General features: G+C 49.4%; 1 protein-coding gene across 13 annotated transcripts in view; it reads left to right on the top strand.

Annotated features, from left to right (window-relative positions):
• Nucleotides 1–21,633, top strand: part of LOC138261643 (uncharacterized) — a 1,036,964-nt gene that overhangs the window by 599,577 nt on the left and 415,754 nt on the right. For 10 of the 13 annotated variants that reach the window (XM_069210793.1, XM_069210797.1, XM_069210802.1 and 7 more), the window contains 3 exons: nucleotides 2,609–2,767; nucleotides 15,609–15,791; nucleotides 17,763–17,894. In XM_069210793.1, the coding sequence (XP_069066894.1) occupies nucleotides 2,609–2,767; nucleotides 15,609–15,791; nucleotides 17,763–17,894 (474 nt within the window). The remainder of the gene's footprint in view (nucleotides 1–2,608; nucleotides 2,768–15,608; nucleotides 15,792–17,762; nucleotides 17,895–21,633) is intronic. The other 3 variants (XM_069210794.1, XM_069210799.1, XM_069210805.1) reach the window with 3 other exon arrangements.

The following is a 21,633-nucleotide window of genomic DNA, read 5'->3' on the forward strand; positions in this document are numbered from 1 at the left end:
AGGAAAGCGACGTCCGGGGAGGATGAGATGAGTAGATCGCAAAGTTCGATGGCGTGTTTGTGGACGGAGCGGGTGTTGAGGATGATGCATCTGAGGTGGTTGTGTCTGGTTCTGGCGGGAGGGGCGGTGTCTCGGGGGTGGTGAAGCGGCAGCTCCGGCAGGAGAAGGGTTTGTAGGTGATCTTCGGGGTGGCTTGGAAGCAGGTGATAGAGTTGAGGGCGTGGAGGGCGGTGGCACTGTAGCAGCGTCGGGTGACATGGGGATCACGGGGACCAGGATTGTCCGGCGCTGATGGGCTTGCCTCTGGCACACCAGTGACGCACCCGCTATGCGTGGCCGCCATTAAGAAGGGGAGGTGGGAGGGAGGAGCAGGTGGGAGCGGTAGGCGAATGGGGACGTGAGGGGGGCGGGGACCCAGCAGCAGGATTAGGGAAGGGGAAGAGCGAAAACGGCTGAGGGAAAGGAGAAAAGGCTAACGAAAAGGAGAAAAGACTATACAAAGGAGAAAAGAGGCAGAAAGAAAAGAAGACAAAAAGCGATGAGAAAAGGGCAGAAAAAAGTCACAAGACAGACACACAATACTTACACCTATGCAATACCAGACACCAGGGAGGGCCTCAAACTCGCGGCAGCAGCGAGGGCGGGGTAAAGGGCACAGGCACAGTCAGGTGGAGCTGCACGGCGTGGGGAGCTTCTCCTGACAAAAGCAAGGTCAAGGGTCGCTCTCTTCACTGTGCAGCGGCTGCCATTAAGAAGGGGAGGTGGGAGAGAGGAGCAGCTGGGAGGCAGTAACGGCGGGCGCGAGGGGGCGGGGCAGCAGGGGACGCAGCGGCGCTAGATTAGGGAAGGGGAAGAGCGAAAATGGCTGAGGGAAAGAAGAAAAGGCTAACGAAAAGGAGAAAAGGCTAACGGAAAGGCTATAGAAAGAAGAAAAGAGGCAGAAAGAAAAGGAGACAAAAAGGCAGAAAAAATTTGCAAGACTGACACACAATACTTACACCAATGCAATCCCAGACACCAGGGAGGGCCTCGAAGTCACGGCAGCAGCAAGGGTGGGGGGTAAAGGGCACGGGCGCAGTCAGGTGGAGCTGGGCGGCGTGGGGAGATTCTCCTGACCAAAGCAAGGTCAAGGGTCGCTCAGCCACGGATGTTGCAGAAATCTTGGAGCTAGAGAAACCGTGTTGCAGTGGGAGCCCTCCCAACTGGATACAGACTTGTTTCAGTTCCAAAAGCAGTCTAGCAGCGGTTCTGAAGGCCGGAAGCAGAAGATGACTTGGAGAGTTCCTTGTAGAGACTTGTGGATGAATCTGAGGACCCACCATTGGGGAAGCCCTTAAGTAACCCTAAGAGGGGGTTAGTCACCTCTTTAGTGACCCACCTATCAAAAGGGGTCAGGAACGTCATCAACCTGGCCTAATTAGTCAGATGCTCCTAGGGGTCTCTGCCTACCTTGTTTCCATGATGCCAGAAGCAACTGGCCACCTGGCAGAACTCTTTGCACCTCCCTAGGGGAATAGCTGGATAGGAGGGTGATCACTCCCCTATCCTTTGTGTGGTTTCATGCCAGAGCGGGAACCAGGTGTTCCTGAACTAGTGCAAACCGGATTATGCAAGGAGGGCACCAAATGTGCCCTTAAAGCAGTCCGGTAGCGCTCAGAGGCCACCCCACCCCAGCCCAGAGACACCTATTTCAAAGTGTGAGGTGGTCACATCTCTCTTTAGCAGGAAATCCTTTGTTCTGCCTTCCCTTGCTTGAGTTAGGCTCATCAGCAGGAGGGCAGAACAGTGTCTGGGGTCGTCCGCAATGTGGGCTGGCAGCCACATCCCGTAAGGCTGCACAGGCAGAATTAGAGGATCTTCTAAGGAACCCCCAGAGTGCATAGGATATTGTAACTAGCACTGGAATGGGTGTAGTTGCATGATTCCAACATGTTTGATACCAAACACACCTAGATTTGGAGAAGCAATTATGTTGTTCAACCACTCGTGTTGACCAGTGTCCACTACATACCTTGGAATGGCTTCCCGGCACTTACAAAGTCCAGGAATTGTAGTCAGGGGTTTGTAGGTGTACCTCTGCTCATGCCCTCACATTTAGGAACATGAACCCTGCCCTTGGGCCGAAGGTCCTACCAAAGGGGTGACTTACAGTGTCCAAGTGCAGTGACCACGATATGAGGCAAGCCTTATATCTGAAGCGAAAGGTGCATGCACCATTTCACGCAGCCTGCAACGGCAGGCCTGCAGACACAGTTTGCATGGGCTCCCATGGGTGGCATAATACATGCTGCAGCCCATGGGAGACCCCTGGTGAAGCAATGCCCTGGCTACCTAAGTGCCATATACTAGGGACTTCCATGGGTGCACCAGTATGCCAATTGTGGTGCTCAAAAGTTTACCAGCAGCCAAACATAGAGGAGAGAGCACAGGCACTGGGGTTCTGATTAGCAGGATCCCAGTGTACTACAGTCTAAACACAGTGACACCATGCAAAAAAAAAAAAAAGGGGTGGTAACTATGTCTGAAAGATGCTACTTTCCTACAGTGATGTTCCTCACACTCCTTGTTCATTTCTTTCCTTCTCTCTGTACCTGTCTTCATAAAACAGCTGTAACTTCAAGCAGCTTCGCCAACCCACCAGGCACGATGAGGTACTCCACCAGCCAACTTGGAAGTACTGTCACTAGTACCACCAGTTCAAGCTTTGTAACAGGATTCCGAGATCAGAGGAGACTCGATACTGTGAATAACCGGCCATATCTGGATGGTAAGAAGCAACTGTGCAGGTATTTGTGTGCAGGCTCTTCGGGTGTGGGTTATGGCATAGCTTGCAGACCTCAGCTGAGGTCATATTAGTAAATTGGCTTGGTCCTTTCAGCATGACACTTGAGCCCTGATTCTGACTTTGAAGTTCTGATGGATACAACTACCTGTGGATTCCTCACCTCATGAATACTCCCATGGCGCCAGCCTTCGACGGAAATCTTCTTACTAGTCTCTGCACGTCGACGAGGACGTCACTGTCTCGCACGCGACGCCGTCTGACGTCATACAGGCAATAAGAGGTCCTCGACGACGTGCGGACGTCAGTTCCCTTTTTTCCGTGCATTCGAAACGGTTATCTTCGAGGGAGCAACTGTTACTCTTGCGGTTACAGTGTATATCTTGCTGCGTACTCTTTCTCTGTGGAAATAATGTCGCAGAGAAAGTCTGGATTTAAGCCTTGTCGTGAGTGTGGAGGCAAGATGTCGGTGACGGATCCTCATTCCGATTGCCTTTGGTGTTTGAGCTCCGACCACGACGTCTCGACTTGTGATTCGTGTCAGCACATGAATCCGAAGGCCATTAAAGAACGCGAGGCGAAGCTGTTTATGGCCAAGTCAAAGGAGAAGCATCACAAGAAAAAGTCTTCTCCAAGACATCGGCGTCATCGAGACTCCCGGCGCCGTAGAGAATCTCGGCGTCATTCAAGGGAGGCTCGTTCCAGGTCTCCGGATCGGCGCCGGAGGACATGGGAGGTCAGCCCCACGGTGACGCCGCATCCTTCGACGCCGTTGCTCTCTCCGACGTCTCCAACTTCGCCTGGACAGGCGTCGGTGATTGAGGTATTGGAGCCTCAGGTGTTTTCTCCGGCGCAGACGCCGAGGCCGGCGTCGGGGTCGCCTCCGAGTCAGGCACCCCAGTATCCGGCTTTTCCCACCCCTGGAGCCGATAGTTCCGCATTCTTGAATGCGATGTATGCCATCTTCCAACAGATGGCTCCAGGGGGTGCTCCGGCTGGGCCTTTGGCCTTTTCTTTGGGTGATCCTGCGCCTCTTCGGCCGGCACCCTTTATGCCCTTTCTCCCGTTTGGGAACGTGGGCTCGGCGCCAGTGTCGGCGCCGGTGGCCGCTCCGATGGCTTCGGAGGGATTGGCCCCAGGGATTTCCATCCCGTCGACGTCGAGATTTCGGCCTGTGACTCCGGTGGGTCCATCCGTTTCATCTGCTCTTCAGTCGGCGCCGAAGTTACCTGTGGCGCCGGATGCGGCGTCGGTGGCTTCGGAAGATCGGCGCCGATCTCCGACTTCGGCGGAGGTGTTGTCGACTCCGCGGATTGAGCAACGACTGCATTCAAGGAGGCGTGCTCTCCGGGTACTAGAGGAGCAGGAGTACCAACGAGCCCTAGAGGAAGGAGAGCTAGAGGACTCGGGTGATGGGCTGCGTGGACTGGAGTCGGCCAGTGGGCTGGACACTTCCCCTGAGTGGGACCTTTCGTCCCCGGGGGAATATACCGAGGAAGCTGCTTCCTTTCATACAGTGGTACGGAAGGCAGCTAGTTTTTTGGACCTGCCTTTGCCGGTGGTGGAGGCGAAACAAAACCTTTTGACAGAGGTGTTGCATCCGGCCTCAGCCGCGGCGGAGCCTCTATTACCTTTTAATGACGCTCTGCTGGATCCGGTTTTAGAGGTGTGGAAGAAGCCGGCATCTTCCCCAGCAGTTCACAGAGCCGTGGCCAGGAGGTATCGGACGGCTCCAACTGATCCTGGTTTCCTATCTAGGCACCCTACGCCGGAGAGCTTGGTTGTGCAGGCCTCCTGTTCGTCCAAATCAGCGCCTGGTTCTTTCCCGACGGTGCCTGGGGACAGAGACTCAAAAAAGCTAGAGGCGCAGTCGAAGAAGATTTTTTCGTCCTGCAGTCTGGCGTTAAAAGCCACTAATGCGACCTGTATCCTGGGGAGGTATATTCATGCTCTGATGGATGACATCTCCTCTTCGTTTACAGAGCTTCCCCAGGGTCTTTTGGATCTTGTCTCTGATACCCAGGCTGCTGCGACCCAAATTATCCAGACGGGACTGGATACCACCGACTCGGTAGCCAGAGCAATGGGCACAACTGTGGTGGAAAGGAGACAGGCCTGGCTACGTAACTCGGGCTTTTCGGCAGATGTACAGTCCACATTGTTGGATCTCCCGTTTGATGGGGACAAACTGTTTGGGGCTAAGGCTGATTCGGCCTTGGAACGTTTTAAGGAGAGCAGGGCCACGGCTAAGTCGTTGGGACTCCAAGCTCCTTCTTCCACGGCCTCTTCCAGATTCTTCAGGAGGTTTCGTGGATTTGGGCGTGGCTCTTCCTCCTCTTCCTTTCGGGGAAGATATCAGCAACCTGCCTCTTCCCATCCCTATAGATCTTTTAGGGGGAGGGGTAGGGTCCGCACCAGGGGAGCCTCTCAGCAGCACTCTGCCTCTTCCTCATCCTCTGGCGGGGTGCAGCAGGGGAAGCAGCCTTAGGCTTCCACCATTTCCCACTCACTCCTCTCCTGTAGGGGGAAGATTACAGCATTTTCTCACCAAATGGGAGACTGTTACGTCGGACACTTGGGTTCTCAGTGTTGTGGGAAAAGGCTACACCCTTCCCTTTCGGGAGTTTCCGCCCCTCATCCCGCCCCGCCCTTCGTATTGTTCACAAGAACACCTCCTGTTGCTAGAACAGGAGGTAGAAGTCCTCCTTTTAAAGGGCGCGGTGGAGTTGGTCCCGGAGCAGGAAAGGGGTCAAGGAGTTTACTCAAGGTATTTCCTGATTCCCAAGAAGGATGGTCGTTTGAGACCAATTCTGGACCTGAGGATCTTGAATTGGTTCCTCAAGCAGGAAAAGTTCAAGATGCTGACCCTAGCACAGGTGCTTTTGGCGTTGAACATGGAAGACTGGATGGTGTCTGTCGACTTGCAGGATGCTTACTTTCATATCCCGATACTCAAGTCACACAGGAAGTATCTCCGGTTTGTGGTGGGATCGCAACACTACCAGTTTGCGGTCCTTCCGTTTGGTCTTACTTCAGCACCTCGAGTCTTCACGAAGGTGATGTCGGTGGTTGCGGCAGAGCTCAGAAGGAAGGGGATAGCAGTATTCCCTTACTTGGACGATTGGTTGATCAAAGCCAAGTCCCCGGAGCTTGTGTTGCGTCATCTGCAGTCAACAACCCAGTTGTTGTTCGACCTGGGCTTTTCGGTGAACGAGCCCAAATCTCACCTGGAGCCCTCTCAGCGCCTCCTGTTCATAGGGGCAGTACTGGATACGACATTGGGTCGGGCCTTTCCTCCGCCTCAGCGGATTCAAGATATTCAGGATTTGGTTCCAATGTTTCGAAATGGAGCGGTAGTTCCAGTCCTCAAGGTCCTTCGTCTGCTCGGTCTTTTTGCCTCCTGCATTCTGTTGGTCACGCATGCTCGCTGGCACATGAGGGCTCTTCAGTGGTGCCTCCGAAGGCAGTGGTCTCAACACAGAGGGGATCTAGAGGGTACTGTCAAGATCTCCAGAGATGCTGCTGTGGATTTGAAGTGGTGGATTGCAAGCAACAATCTTTCACAAGGAAAACCGTTCCAGCAGTCGCCACCAGTGGCCACAGTCATAACGGATGCTTCCACTCTAGGGTGGGGAGCTCATCTGGGGGATCTGGAGATCAAAGGTCTTTGGTCTCCAGAGGAACAGATTTTTCACATCAATCTGTTAGAGTTACGGGCTGTACGTCTGGCTCTCAAGGCCTTCCTCCCTTCCCTTCGTGGTCAGTCGGTACAGGTCCTAACGGACAATACTACCACGATGTGGTACATAAACAAGCAGGGAGGAGTGGGGTCGTACCTTCTCTGCAGAGAAGCTCTTCGACTATGGTCCTGGGCAAAGGACCATCGGATTTGCTTGATAGCAAACCATCTGGCCGGAGTCTTGAACGTGCGTGCGGACAGTCTCAGTCGCCACTTCTCGGCAGACCACGAGTGGCGTCTCCATCCAGATCAAGTCCGTTTAATCTTCCAGAAGTGGGGGTTTCCTCGGGTAGATCTGTTTGCCACTCGAGAGAACGCGCATTGTCCGTTGTTCTGCAGCCTTCAGTATCCGATGCAGGAAGCGTTGGGGGACGCGTTTCAAATGACCTGGTGCGGCCAGTTGCTTTACGCGTTTCCTCCCATACCCTTGATTCCTCGAGTATTGAGGAAGATTCACCAAGACCGGGCTCTAGTAATCGTAATAGCTCCGGATTGGCCAAGGAGGGTGTGGTACTCCGACCTTCTCCAACTCTCAACGTGCCCGCCGCTCCGTCTCCCTTTCAGGGCAGACCTCCTCTCGCAGTCGCAGGGGCAGGTTCTACACCCCAACCTCCAGAGTCTGCACCTACATGCCTGGAGATTGAACGGGGCAACCTGAGTTCCTTCTCTCTCCCGCCTGAGGTAGTGGATGTTATATTAGCGGCCAGGCGACACTCCACTAAATCTATCTACGCTAATAGGTGGTCTAAATTTGTTGCGTGGTGTGGAGAGAGGCAGATTGATCCTTTACAAGCTCATCTATCGGACGTTTTGTCTTTTGCTCTATCTCTGGCGCAGAAAGGTTGTGCAGTGGCTACCATTAAAGGTTATTTATCGGCCTTGTCAGCCTTCATATGTCTTCCAGACCAACCATCTTTATTTAAATCCCCTATTGTTATCAGATTCTTGAAAGGTCTTCTAAATCAATATCCTCCAAAGCCATTCGTTATGCCGCAATGGGATTTGTCCTTAGTCCTGACTTTCCTTATGGGGTCCCCTTTTGAACCTATGCATTCTTGCCCCTTGAGGTATTTGTTTTTAAAAACAGTCTTCCTGATAGCTATAACATCAGCAAGGAGAGTGAGTGAGTTGCAGGCCTTATCAGTAAAACCCCCTTATACAACTTTTTATGGGGATAAGGTGGTGTTGAGGACCAAGGCTGCTTTCCTCCCGAAGGTTGTTTCACCCTTCCATTTGGCTCAGGCAATTACTTTGTCCACGTTCTATCCTCCGCCTCATCCTTCCAAAGAGGAAGAAAGACTGCACCGTCTGGATCCAAAGAGAGCGTTGAGCTTCTTTATCGATAGAACAAAGGATTTCAGGCTGGAGGATCAGCTGTTTATTGGATACGTGGGCAAGAGGAGAGGAAAGGCAGTCCACAAGAGAACACTATCCAGGTGGGTTGTTCTTTGCATTAAAATATGTTACTCTTTGGCAAAGAAGGATCCTCCTGAGGGCATTAGAGCTCATTCCACCAGAGCTAAGTCGGCCACTTCGGCCTTAGCCAGAGGTGTTCCTGTGGTCGACATCTGCAAGGCCGCAACTTGGTCGTCCCTTCACACTTTTGCAAAACATTACTGTTTAGATTCTGAGGTTAGAAGGGACGGCCATTTTGCACGGTCAGTGCTGCAGGATTTCTTGGTTTGACCATTTAGGCACCCACCGCCGGGCGTGGTACTGCTTTGGGACTCTATTCATGAGGTGAGGAATCCACAGGTAGTTGTATCCATCAGAAGAACGAGTTACTTACCTTCGGTAACGACTTTTCTGGTGGATACATTAGCTACCTGTGGATTCCTCACGGTCCCACCCGCCTCCCCGTTGCCTTTATGGTCTTGCCAAGTAATCCTTGAGTGCGCTCCTCTTGATCTTTGAGGGTGCAATAGATGTATATATATAATATATTTATATATATATAGGTATAGGTGTATATATCTTTATGTATATACTTGGTGTGTGTATATATTTTAAAAGAAAGAGTTTTATATATATATATATATATATGTACATAAAAAAAAAAAAAAAAAAAAAAAAAAAAAAAAAAAAAAAAAGATTTACAGTTATTCATACAATGTGGTGTATTTTTACAATATAATGGATGTTGCTTTGTTCTTTCATTGCATTGCCTGGTTGTTCTCATGCACGTAAAAAATGATTGGTACTGACGTCCGCACGTCGTCGAGGACCTCTTATTGCCTGTATGACGTCAGACGGCGTCGCGTGCGAGACAGTGACGTCCTCGTCGACGTGCAGAGACTAGTAAGAAGATTTCCGTCGAAGGCTGGCGCCATGGGAGTATTCATGAGGTGAGGAATCCACAGGTAGCTAATGTATCCACCAGAAAAGTCGTTACCGAAGGTAAGTAACTCGTTCATCTGTTCGGTTCCCTGCGCAAGCATAAGCAGAGGGATCATTATTCTAAGTTATGCAATTTTATAGTCCCCCTACTGTTTTCCCATGACAGATTTCACCTCATCATACTGATGAAAATTTCCAGTGGAAAAATGTGTGGTTAAACGGCAAAGCATGTGGTGTTCGGTGTAATACGGAATCTGCATTTGATGCCTTGTTTTACTTTCCAGATAGGAGGTATAGATGTCACAAAGGTAATACCTCACTGTGGGAAGCTGGCTCTCTATATAGTGCATTAAGAAGAGGTACACCGTGCAGAGTCCAGTGGATCCCTAATTGGCTTGCAGAGGCAAAAGCGGATAGGACTAATTCAGTATTTTGTGGTAGTGTGGGCGAGCAGTTAGGCTTATCGGAGGATAGTGCTAAGCATTGGTTGTACTCACCGAGGTAATAAATGAGACACACACTCAAAGAATAAATCTGAGACCAAATTAGAAAAAAAACACATCTTTTTATATGTGTTGCAAACCTAAGAAGTTCGTAATCAGGTTAGTACCTTTTCAAGTAAAAATAGTTTTCATTTTAAAAAATCAACAAAATTCTCAAAGTTCTTCAATGTTAACCTATGGAGGAAAACAATGTTCAGTAAACACAGGGCTAACAACGACCTTCAGGGCCAATTTCAGGGAGTTAAGGTAGGTACTGGGCACTGATCAGAGCCACACCAGCAGGTCCCTCTGAGCAGCAGTGGGGGGCGGTCAGGTGCAGGGATGCACTAAGACGTCAGGTGCCCAATGGTTTCCTATGGGAAGTCTGTCCTTTTGAAGACAGGCTGCAGGCTCTGACTAGGAAGCCAGTCGGGTAGAACAAACTTGTAGTTTGTAGACTTGGGTGCTTGGGGACATAGGTGCACCATTGGTCCTTTTCTCCAGAGCCCAGGGACGACGGATGCAGGGGTTTACTTAGGTGTCAGCTTTCTTCATCCAGGAGCACTCGCAGTCTGGGGGTCCTGCGTGTTGAGGCTACTGGCGTTGGGTAGAGCAGCATGGGGGTGGGGGATATGGGATTAAGGGCGACTGGAGCAGTGGTTGCTGGAGCTGTTGGGTTTTCTCTCACCACAAGACTGCAGGAGAAGGGGCCTGCGTGCAGGGGCTGCAGGTGTCTTGGGGGAGTCCAAGATGGGTGAGAACACACTGCACTCTAACTCTGGACAGCTGGGGAACCTTGCTGACAACGTGGGTTAGCTTCACCTCAGGTCGTGGATGTCGGGTGTAGGGGTCACTTCTGGTGTCTGGCCCTGGCTGTTCCAGAGGCTACAAAGTCCTTTCTAGAGACTTTGCTGCAAAGCAGAGCCGCTGCTCAATGGAGTCTTGAGTTGTTATGGAAGGCAGGCAGTCCTCCTAAGTTCCTTGGAGGTTCAGCTGTAGGACGAGTCGTCTTTTTGAGCAGAATCCATTGAGGTCATTAGGCAGGCCGGTGGGCCTGGCTCCAAGTTAGCTGCTTTTTCTTTTCCTCTTCTGTGGGTACGACTCTTCTTTGTCCTTTGCTTCTTCGGTCGTCAGCATCTGAGTTCTAGGGTTAAGGAGTGCCACCTAAATACTCAATTTAGGGCTGGTATAGGGACTGTCAGGCAGTAGCCAATGGGGTGCCCACCTTTAGGGTGACTACACACTTTCTATGACCACTTCCGCTGAGAAGTGGGCATAACCCTGACCCTTGTGGCCTTATTCCTTCCAAACAGGATGGATGAGTTTAAAAAGTAATGTCCACTTCATCTTGTCCACCTTATGGGTGGGACTGGCATGAAGTGGGCACACCACCTAATCTGCCTAATTTTCCTGCCTGTGCTGCTGCCAAAAGTGGGGTCAGGACAGGAACGTTGGTCATCTCCACCATCTGGAGAGACCTGGGTTGCATTACAAAAGCCACGAGGCCTTTGAAGCCTCCTGCCCTGGAATGTCCATCATGTCTGGATGAGGTGATATCACCACCGCCCAGTGTAGACTTTTGTCTCTGGCCCTAAAGAGCGCTGGCTCTCACCTCGGGGGTCCAGAAAAGCATCTATGGTGGCTGAACTGGTCAGGTCCAGTTATTCAACCCACTAGTAGTTGGTTTCAGGGGCCACATCTAAGGTGCCCTATGGGTGCAGTTATTATTAAATCCCTCACTGACATCTGTGAAGGTTTATTAATCTGAGATGTGATACCAAACTTCTCTGTATTCTGGGAAACCATTAATGAGCTGGGAAACTCGTAGTGACCAGTGTCCAGCACATGCATTCAAACTACTATGACTGAAATTTGACAAAGACATAGCAGGGGCATATCTGCTTGTGCAGATACGGCCTCACATGAATTACATTAATTAAAATGGCTTCCCTGTTCACTCACTGTGTCTAAGAATTGGCAAAGACATAACAGGGGCATATCTACTCTTGCAGATATGTCCTCACTTGTAATATAATGCACCCTGCGTAGGACTGTAAGATCTGCTGTAGGGGTGACTTAACTTATATTGCATACAGTGTTAGGGGACATGGCACACAGGCTGTGTGCCATGTTGTGTTTTCACTTTAAGCTGTACCACGACATGCAGCCTGCAATACCAGTCTCCATGTGCTAAGTGGGGGGGTCCTTGTGGGTGGCACATTACATACTGCAGCCCTTGGGGACCCTCTTATGTGCCCATGCTCTAGGTAGCATTTACTAAAAACTTTCAGGGGGTAAGCAAAGATATTGCCAATTGGGGAAAAATTGCACTGTTTTACTGAAAGAGATCAGGCACTGGGGACCTGTTTAGCAGGAACCCAGTGCACTTTCAGTCAAAATTGCATCAATTACCGGGCAAATAGTGGGGGTAACCATGTCAACAAGCATTTGTAATGCAATAAGACTCACATTTGTGAGGGTTGGAGCTATTAGTGTTGTAAATGACAATGGGCCTGATTACGATTCCGGCGGGGGGCGGAGGCCGCCCGCCAGAATTCCGCCCTCCATAATACCGCTCCGCGGTCAGAAGACCGCGGAGGGTATTATGAGTTTTTCCCTGGGCTGGCGGGCGGTCTCCAAAAGACCGCCCGCCAGCCCAGGGAAAAACTCCCTTCCCACGAGGATGCCGGCTCGTAATAGAGCCGGCGGAGTGGGAAGGTGCGACGGGTGCTGTTGCACCCGTCGCGTATTTCACTGTCTGCAAGGCAGACAGTGAAATACATTTTGGGGCCCTCTTACGGGGGCCCCTGCAGTGCCCATGCCGTTGGCATGGGCACTGCAGGAGCCCCCAGGGTCCCCACGACTCCCCCTCCCGCCATCCGGTTCCCGGCGGGAGAACCGCCAGGAACTGGATGGCGGGAGGGGGAGTCGGAATCCCCAAGCCGGCGCAGCTTGCTGCGCCGGCTTGGAGGATTCCTTGGGGGCAGCGGGAGACCGCCGGTTTCCCTTCTCTGACCGCAGCTAAGCCGCCGCGGTCAGAATGCCCCGCAGGGCACCGCCGGCCTGTCGGCGGTGCCACCGCGTCCCGCGGCCCTGGCGGAAGTAATCCGCCAGGGTCGTAATGACCACCAATGTCTTTTAGCTGTGTGTTTTGGTTTGGAGTGTAGTGGATATATAAACAGAGATGCAGCTGCAGCATTGTCTTGAGCAGTGGTTCCCAACCTTTTGACTTCTGTGGGACCCCCACTTTATCAATATTGGAAGCTGGTGACGGGCACTGAATCATTATTGGAATCCGGGGACCCCCCACTGAGTCATTATTGAAAGCTGGGGACCTAATCGGTTAAAATAATTAAAAAATGTAAGTAGTTGTGGGCCCGATGAGGAGGTTTCGCGGACCCCCAGGGGTCCCCAGACCACAAGTTGGGAACCACTTGCCTAGAGGACTAAGAATGGGGAATTACCACTGGGAACAGAGACACAGCTGCAGCACTGTCTAGAGGATTTATGATGAGGAATTACCACTGGGTTCAGAAAAGCAGCTAGCAACACTGTCTTGAAGGCTTAAATTGAGGAATTACCACTGTGACCAAAGAATAAGCTGTAGCATTGTCTGTAGTACTAAGACTGAGGAATTGCCACTGGGACCAGAGAAGCAGCTGCAGCCCTGTCCAGAAGGCTTAGATTGGGGAATTACCAATGTGAACAGAGAAGCAGCTGCAGCATTGTCTACAGTACTAAGAATGAGGAGTTACCACTGGGAACAGAGACACAGCTGCAGCACTGTCTAGAGGACACTGAATGCAGAATTACCACTGGGACCAGAAAAGCAGCTGCAGCACTCTCTAGAAGATTTAGATTGAGGAATTACCACTGGTTCCTGAGAAGCAACTAGCAGCCCCGTCTAGAGGGCCTAAAATGGTGTATTGCCAGAGAAGTAACTGCAGCACTATGTAGAGGACTTAGAATGAGGAATTACTACTAGGACCAGAAAAGCAGCTGCTGCACTGTCTAGAAGACTTAGATTGAGGAATTACCACTGGGACCAGAGAAGCAGCCTCAGCACTGTCTATAGAAGACTTAGATTGAGGAATTACCACTGGGACTAGAGCAGCAGCTAGCAGCACTGTCTAGAGGACTTAGAATGAGGAATTACTGTTGGGACCAGAGAAGCAGCTGCAGCACTGTCTAGAGGACTTAAAATGAGGAATTACCACTGGGACCAGAGAAGCAGATGCAACGTAGTCAAAAGGACTAAGAATGATGAATTGCCACTGGGACCAGAAAAGCAGCTAGCAGCACTGTCTAGAAGACTTAGAAGGAGGAATAACCACTCGGACAGAGGAGCAACTGCAGCATTGTCTACAGGACTAAGAATGAGGAATTACCACTGTGGCGAGAAAAGCAGCTGCAGCATTGTCTAATGGACTTAGAATGAGGAATTACAGAGGGGAGCAGAGAAGCAGCTACAGCACTTCCTAGAGGACTAAGAATGATTAATTACCACTGGGACCAGAGATGCAGCTGCAACAACGCCTAGAGGACTAAGGATGACGAATTACCACTCGAACCAGAGAAGCAGCTCCAGCACTGTCTAGAGGATGTAAAATGAGGAATTACTACTGGGACCAGAGAAGCAAGTTTAGAATTGTCTACGGGACTAAGAATGAAAAATTACCAATCGGACCAGAGGAGCAGCTCTGCCTATAGGATTAAGAATGAGGATTTACCACTGGGACCAGAGAAGCAAATGCAGCATTGTTTATAGGACTAAGAATTAGGAATTACCACTGGGACCAGAAAACAGCCAGCAGCCCTGTCTAGACACAGAATGAGGAATTACCACTGGTACCAGAGAAGCAGCTAGCAGCACTGCTTATGGTATTAAGAATGAGGATTTACCAGTGGAACCAGAAATGCGACTTCAGCACTGTTTAGAGAACTTTAGAATGAGGAAGACTGAAAGTGGATGAGGTTGTGACTGCCGGAGCATGGAAAACACACTTATTTCTAAAACAGCAGTGGAGATAATAGTGGCTTGGAAAACTTCAATTAAGTATACCCGAGCAATAAGCAAAACATGAAAACTTTGGTGCCTTTCTAAACACTGTATTTTCACTGGTGTGAACACATTGCTATGGACAACCAAAAGAACACTAAGGCTGCAATGCTAGGACGGGAGGAGGGGCTATCACACTCTCTAAGAGGAGGAAGCATGAACGTGCATGAACGTAGTGTGATGGCGAACAAAAATGTCTTCATAGTGAAATCGTCTGGGAGGGAACTAAGCACACAAAGCAGAGACATTTCGAAAAATACACCATTAAAAAGGAAGCATTAAAGACAGGCAGAACAAAAAAACGAATGGGCGAAATGGATGTGGGTAAAGCCCAAAGACTACTTACTGCATGTCTTGCGGACAGCGCATGCGCTCCGTCTAGGCTCGACCTAAAAAGAGGCACTTTGCAACATTTGTCAGTTCTCGGCATTTTGTTTATGACTTCTTTCACACCATCCCCAGTAAGATTTTGATAGGGGTTTACCCTGTGTTGTTCTGAGAAGTCAGAAAATAACTATATATGTTTCAAGTCTTTAACATAAACCTAGCCTATTATAGAGCAAAGGCTATTGTAGTAAAACTGTAGCACAGGTTTTATTACAAATGTATATTAAGTGTTAACAATAGCCTCTATTTGATTTTCTGTGAATTTAGAACTGTAAACTACCAAATCCCCACATGCTTCTCCTTAGGGAGTGTGCCATTTGTCAAGTGGATGCTTAGAATCCATGGGCAGGGTGCTCAGCTGACTTGCCTACAGTCCCCTGGAATCAAAAAAGTTCTCCACTGAATGACTGAAAACATGACTTCTATAGACTGCTTCTCTTTGCACACATGAGAATTGTCCTAATTACTTCCCTCGCCGGATACAAATCCCTGTCATAGAAAGGTATACTTACATTAGATAATTAGAAAAGTGTGATTAGCTTATATTCATATATTGTGTAGGCAAATTAATTACAATGATCATGAACCAGCAAAAGTTTGCCCAGCATCAGTTCATTAATACACAACCATTTCATGTTACACCACCAGAGAGCAAGGATTACAGGTCTTAAAACTGTTATGACTGGTGATCATTTGCAACAGTGCATTTCTTCTTGAACTATCTGAGTGGGGACGGACCCCCAAGGTCTTTGTATGATAACAAAGATAATCCAGTGCCAAAACCATTAGCCTCCCATCACTCTCATTTTTCTCTTCACACAGTTAGAGCAGAGATCGAGGCATCCAATGCACATCTGCAGAGCCTAGCAAACTGCTGGAAAGAAATTCCTGCTTATAGGCATAGCCCGTCCCAGGTGCTCAACACTAGAGGTGAAGCCAGCACAGTTGCTGCAGAAAAGGAAGTGAGGAGGCCAGACGTGGGAACCAAGAGGTCTTATATGGAAGGTGAGACCACAATTCTTTTCTTAGTATCCATTCAAGTAACCAAGTAATGTGAGGAAAGACCTATGTGCTTTCGGAAAGGCAGTGGGTCTAGTCAGGGGAAGTGTGCACGAGTTAAAATGCTGTAGACTTGGCTAGTTATGCCTCATCTGAAGTACAGAGTCAGTTTCTACGGCCCTTGTATGAAGCATCATGATAATCACTGGAAATCTCATCTAGAGTATTGTGACCAGTTGTAAAGGAAGACGTTTCTCCATATTGTGGGACTTCTTTGGTGAAGTGCATTTTGTTTGGAGGCCATATAATTTGCATTGTCACAACTTCCGAAGACCATATGTGTGGTGTTGAGACAGGTTCTGAAGACGTTGTAAAGTATTTAGTCCAGTTCTGGAGGGCTTCTTCTGGAGCATTATTAGCCCCGAAGGCATTGCCTAATGTACCACTCCTAGCTCTGAAGGCATTTCTTTGGAAATCTAATTAAGATAGATAAAAGGGCTAACATTGCTGTTGGCTGGAATTGAGGAGCATTAGGAGAGAAATGATGACATTTAGGCCCTCGTTTTGACTTTGGCGGTGTTTTCCAAAGACCATCAAAGCCGCGGCCACCAGAAGATCGCCATTCCATCTTCTGCCCACCATATCATGAGTACTGAAGGATTTCCACCACATTTTGGGCGGAAATCCTCCAGTAGTCGTGCTGGCGGTCGGAGGCGCATGGGCGGTTCCAAAAGCGGCCCGACCAGGCAAAAGGACTCCACCAGCCGTATTACGAGCAGTAATATGGCCTTGTAGGGTCCTGTTGGCGGGACTCTGCTGGCGGTGGAAGCGCCCGTTCCCTGCCAGACGACTTCCTCCCTGGACAAGGCAAGTCGATTGTCTGACAGGGGAGGGATTGGGAGGGTGGGGGGTATTGTGTTTGCCTGTGTGTATACGTGTGTGAATGTATGTGTGTATGCGTGGTTGAATGCATGTATGAATGTAGAGGTGAGTGCGTGCATGAATGTTGAGGTGAATGTGTGTATGGCTGCTAGGGAGTGTATGCCTGTATGGATGCTTGTGAATGTGCGTGTATGGATTCTTGTTAGTGAATGCGTGTATGTAAGTGTTGGTGTATGAGTGTATGTGAGGTGCGTGTGGGTGTCTGGACACGTGGGGATGCTGCACTAGAAGTGGGGCATGGGGGTGTTGTTCTGGTGGGGGGTTCTGGTATGGAGGGGGTGGTGGGGTATTAGGCTTGCAGGGGGGCAAGAAGCCAGCTGCCGGTGACAGGAAAGAAATGTCCTGTCACCTGTAGCCTTTCCGCCAGGGTTTTCTTGGCAGTGCTACCTCCGCGGAAACCCTAGTGGAAAGCCAGCTCCTAATACTGCCGGCGGTCTTAATTGGACCGCCAGGTCGGAGATGCTGATCTCTGGCCCGGCATGTCCAACTGCCCTGGCGGTACAGGCGGGGGGGTGGCGGATTGGCAGAGGCCAACCCGTCAGACTCATAATGTGGTGGTCTTCACCGCCAGCGGTCAAACCGCCACTTTGGCCCTGGCTGTCAGAAGACCACGAGGGTCATAATGAGGGCCTTAATCACTTCAGATGTGTAAGTGTTGATTAAAGAAGGGACCTATGGGAGCAGACTGACACAAGGTTGGAGTTGTTAATGAGAGAGGAGCATAATGTGGGGGTAACATTAAGAAATTGTTCTTCACAGAAAGGGCCGTGAGCACTAGAACCACCTTACAGCAGATGCAAACATGGGTTTAAACAAACGCAGAGCTGTAATCTAGGTAGAATCTTCCGTTAGTCAGCAAGCAGCAGAAAGGACAGGATATACCAGTCTGGCTGTCATTGTATGAGCCTAGAGTTCATGATAGAGGTCGACTGGTTTTACTGCCATAGCTCTCACAAGGCACCAGGTGCGTATCCTCTCTTTGGAATTGTGTATATTTCGTGTGAGGAAATATTATGATCTACATGCCTTCTCCAGCAGAGTCACCTCCTGACTTGGCAAGCCGTATGATGAAAAAGCAGTTGCCAACTCCAAGTCAGTCTCCAACAAGCTCCAGAAGCTCACCTTCAATGTCCCCAGGTGGAAGGGAGCCCAGGCGCCCTGAACGAGGTAGGTGACCTGCTTTTTTCATTTCAGAATACATCATGCAGATTGTGTGGTTTGCAGCTTGTGCTTTTGTAGATCACATGCTCTGCAAAATCCTGTCATCTACTACTGGGTGCAGACATTTGTTGTTTTTCTTAGAAGTGTAAATTTTGATTTCGAGATAATCGTGATCCATTCCTGAAACTCACAATGCACCAGGACAGAGATTCACATCTCTGATTGGTTGGGGTTTACTTTTCGTGTTCCAAACTTCTGGTAAAATCCTTTCAATTCCAAGACAGAAAACGCCAGCCACAATATCAAAAGACCAACGGTCATCAACAATGCTTTAAATTCAACTGGGACTGAAAGGCTCTACATGAACCAGATGGTAAAACAGTGCCTTAAGGTAGAGGAAGCCAAGGAGAATCCACCTTTCCAATTTTGACCCAAATGCAATTCTGAATTCCTGTGGTCAGACTGAGAAAGTCGAGGAGAATCCACCTTTCCAAGTTTGACCCAAATGCAATTCTGAACTCCTGTGGTCAGACTGAGGAAGTCAAGGAGAATCCACCTTTCCAAGTTTGACCCAAGTGCAATATATAAATTCCTGTTGTCAGACTATTACCAAATTTATTATGTCTGCTTACATTGAGATTACGCGGAGTCAACCTGACAGGCATTTAAAAAAAAAAAATCTGTTATTAGGAGAGTGCATTGGTGGGCATATTGTAAACTGTAGTGCCACAAACCTACAGAGGCATCTCCAGTCTTCAACCCTGAGGGAATTTTGGGAACGTCTTTTGCATGGTAAGTCCAGTTTAGTTCCTGCCAGGTCAAGCAGAACAGAGTCCTGAAACCTTTCTCCTCAAGGGTGTGCAAGCTGCATGGGAACCTGCATCCAGATCATACTAAAGACACTCGTAACTTGACCAACATTGGAGTATCATTCTCCAGGGTTTCAGCCTCAAAAAGTGTCTTGCATGGAGTCCAAGCATCACTCTCAAGGGAGTCAGGAATCGAACCCTGAGTCTTGAAGCCAAGAGACCTCAACAGTCTACTTTAACCACTGCTCCCAAGCCCACTCGGCCCAAAGATCCCACCTTGGCTCCAGACAAGCCCATGAGGCAGGGGCTCTAAGTTTTGACTTCAGCCTATGCTTTTCAGACCCGAGCCACCAACCCGACACCTTTGGCGCCTTAGTCAGAGCAAACCTTGCTCTGGTCCGACTCTCAACTCCAGCCTCAAGGTCAAGTGATACAACCCTGCCAATGGAGCTTCAGAAGATGTCTGATGTCAGGTGAGGGAAACTTTACATTCATTCTAATTCTGGGAAAATTCTGACTTGAGTGTCATAGTAGGTGGCAGACCCTACACACCTCAAAAAGAAGCAGCTTGCTTCTGAGAAGGCCATTTTAGAGGAGCTCCCTGTAGGAATATGGCTGTCTATATAGTGTATCAATGTAGGGGGGCACCATGCAGATAATCCGGTTGACCCTCATTGGCCTACAGGGCTTTAATTAAAAGTCCCAAATGCTCTCTTTTGTGGTAATGTGGGGGAGCAGTTTGTTTATCAGAGGACAGTATTACGCATTTGTTGAACAAGCAGAGTCAGTAAATGAGGCACACACCACACTCAAGAAGAAACTTGAGACCAATTTAGAAAATTAGCACAGATTTTTTTATAATTCTAGATCCCCAAGATCTACAGGATCAGGTAAGTATTTCTCGAGTTAGTGATCTTAAGATATACAGAAAATACAGTTGTCAGATTTGAGCCTCAAACGCGGTAATGTTACCTATGCACAAAACATACACGTCTGGCCTCAAGGTAAATAGGGGCAAAGGCAGTTAGAAACACCAACAGTTTCAGATTACCTGTCCTGGTGTGTCTGGTTGCAAAGGTGCTCCTAGCGGTGGTAATTTCGGACGATACGTTTTGAAATCTATGGGAGCAGTACCTGTAAAAAAGAGGCTGCAAGTGGGGACTGTGTGGCCAGTCCGGCTGAACCCACGGGGGATCGGTCCTTGAGGGTCTGAGCTCCACAGAGACACCATTGGTTTCAATGACTCCTGGCTGAGGGACTCAGGTGCATTGGTGTTTTGTCAGGCGGGATGGAGAGTTAGAGGCTCTCACGGTTCTTGGGATACCTGCAGAAGCAAGAAAAGAAACACAGCAGAATGACTTCTGCCTTGGAGCTGGCCTCTGTTGAAGACCCGTGTGTACAGGTGAGTTTTTGCGGTGGTGGTGTTCAGGCTGAAGACAAGCCTTGGTGCTTGGAACTGGCGTCGGAACCTCCGGTATTGGTGCAGGGAGGTTCCAGGCAGGCTCAGCGTCTTAAAGACTGGATGAATCGCCGGAGCTGCACTCTTGGACACTCGGGATCCTCTTCTGACGAGATGCTACCTTATTGGACCCGATGGTCAGGAAAATGAGGGACCAGGCAGTCATGGTTGCTGCCTTCTGGTGCTGGGAAGTGGCTCCACCACTCCAAGGCAAATGCAGGCTGGTTAGCAAAGTGCTGGCAGGCCTTCGAGGCTTTTGGAGGATGCACAGCTGCAAGACGAGTCAGGTCTTTGTTGGGACTGGAGCAGGTAGGCAGAGTTTGAGGCCAAAGTCCTCAGCTAATCCACAGTTCAAGCTCTGATCGGCACTTCTTTGGCCTTCATCTTTAGTTAGTCGAATCTAAGTTTCTGGTGTCAGGAGGCACATAAATTTAGTGGTGTTTAGGAGAGTGTAGGGTAATAGCTGTAGGAGGCTGGCCTGATTGGTAGTGGGTGCCTATAGTACTTACACCGTATACCAGGTCCAGTTATCCCTTATTAGTGAAATATAGGCAGTGTCTAGAAGCCAGGCTCCCTAGAGGTAGCTGTGGATGAGCAGCCAAGGTTTATCTAGGAGACATGCAAAGCTCATGCAGTACCACTGTGTTCACACAGTACTCACACTCATGAAAGAAAACATGCAGTGTTACAAAAATAAAGGTACTTTATTTTGTTGACAAAAATACTATAGAGACTATACTCCCTTAGGAGGTAAGTAATATACAAATTATATACACTATAATGCAGAAATATGCATAAAAAACAGTTCGAAAACAGTGCAATTAGTGAAAATCACAATAGTTAGAAATGGGCCTGGGGGGAACACAAACCTTTATACTAAGAAAGTGGAATGCGAATGCCGGTTTCCCACCTAGGCAAGTGTAGTGTGTAGAGGGGCATTGGGAGTACTAGAAAACCCCAAAGGTAAGTACTAGAACCCACCCCAGTGCCTAGGAAAGCAGGAATAAAACACAGTAACTTTTGAAGAACACACACTGAAATGAAAGGATTATGCAAAAACAAAAAGAGACTGCAAGACACCAACAGTGGATTCCTGGACCTGAGGACCTGTGGAAGAAGGGGACCACGTCCAATAAGCACAGAAGAGTCAAGGGAGAACAGGAGCCCCTCTTAACCTGGATGAAGGTGCAAAAGAAGAACCACTGGCGAGGAAGAACAGTCAGTATTGCCCTCAAGAAGATGGAGTCGGGTTCCTGGTTGGTGCAATTGATGTCCCATACTGGATGGAGGATTGCAGTCTGTTTTGTGGAGCTGGAGTCTGCTAACAAGCCATGGAACATGCAAAGCTCGCGATTAGCGGAAAATGGCCCTGCCCGGGACCAGAAAGGACCAGGTGGACTCTACCCAGGAGGGGGAGTCAGAGTGGCCTCTTAGCAACTCAGAGAGCCCATAGAAGACCAGGCAGCGTAGGCAGGAG

Source organism: Pleurodeles waltl, chromosome 10 (genome assembly GCF_031143425.1).
Source record: "Pleurodeles waltl isolate 20211129_DDA chromosome 10, aPleWal1.hap1.20221129, whole genome shotgun sequence".
Classification (NCBI taxonomy): domain Eukaryota; kingdom Metazoa; phylum Chordata; class Amphibia; order Caudata; family Salamandridae; genus Pleurodeles; species Pleurodeles waltl.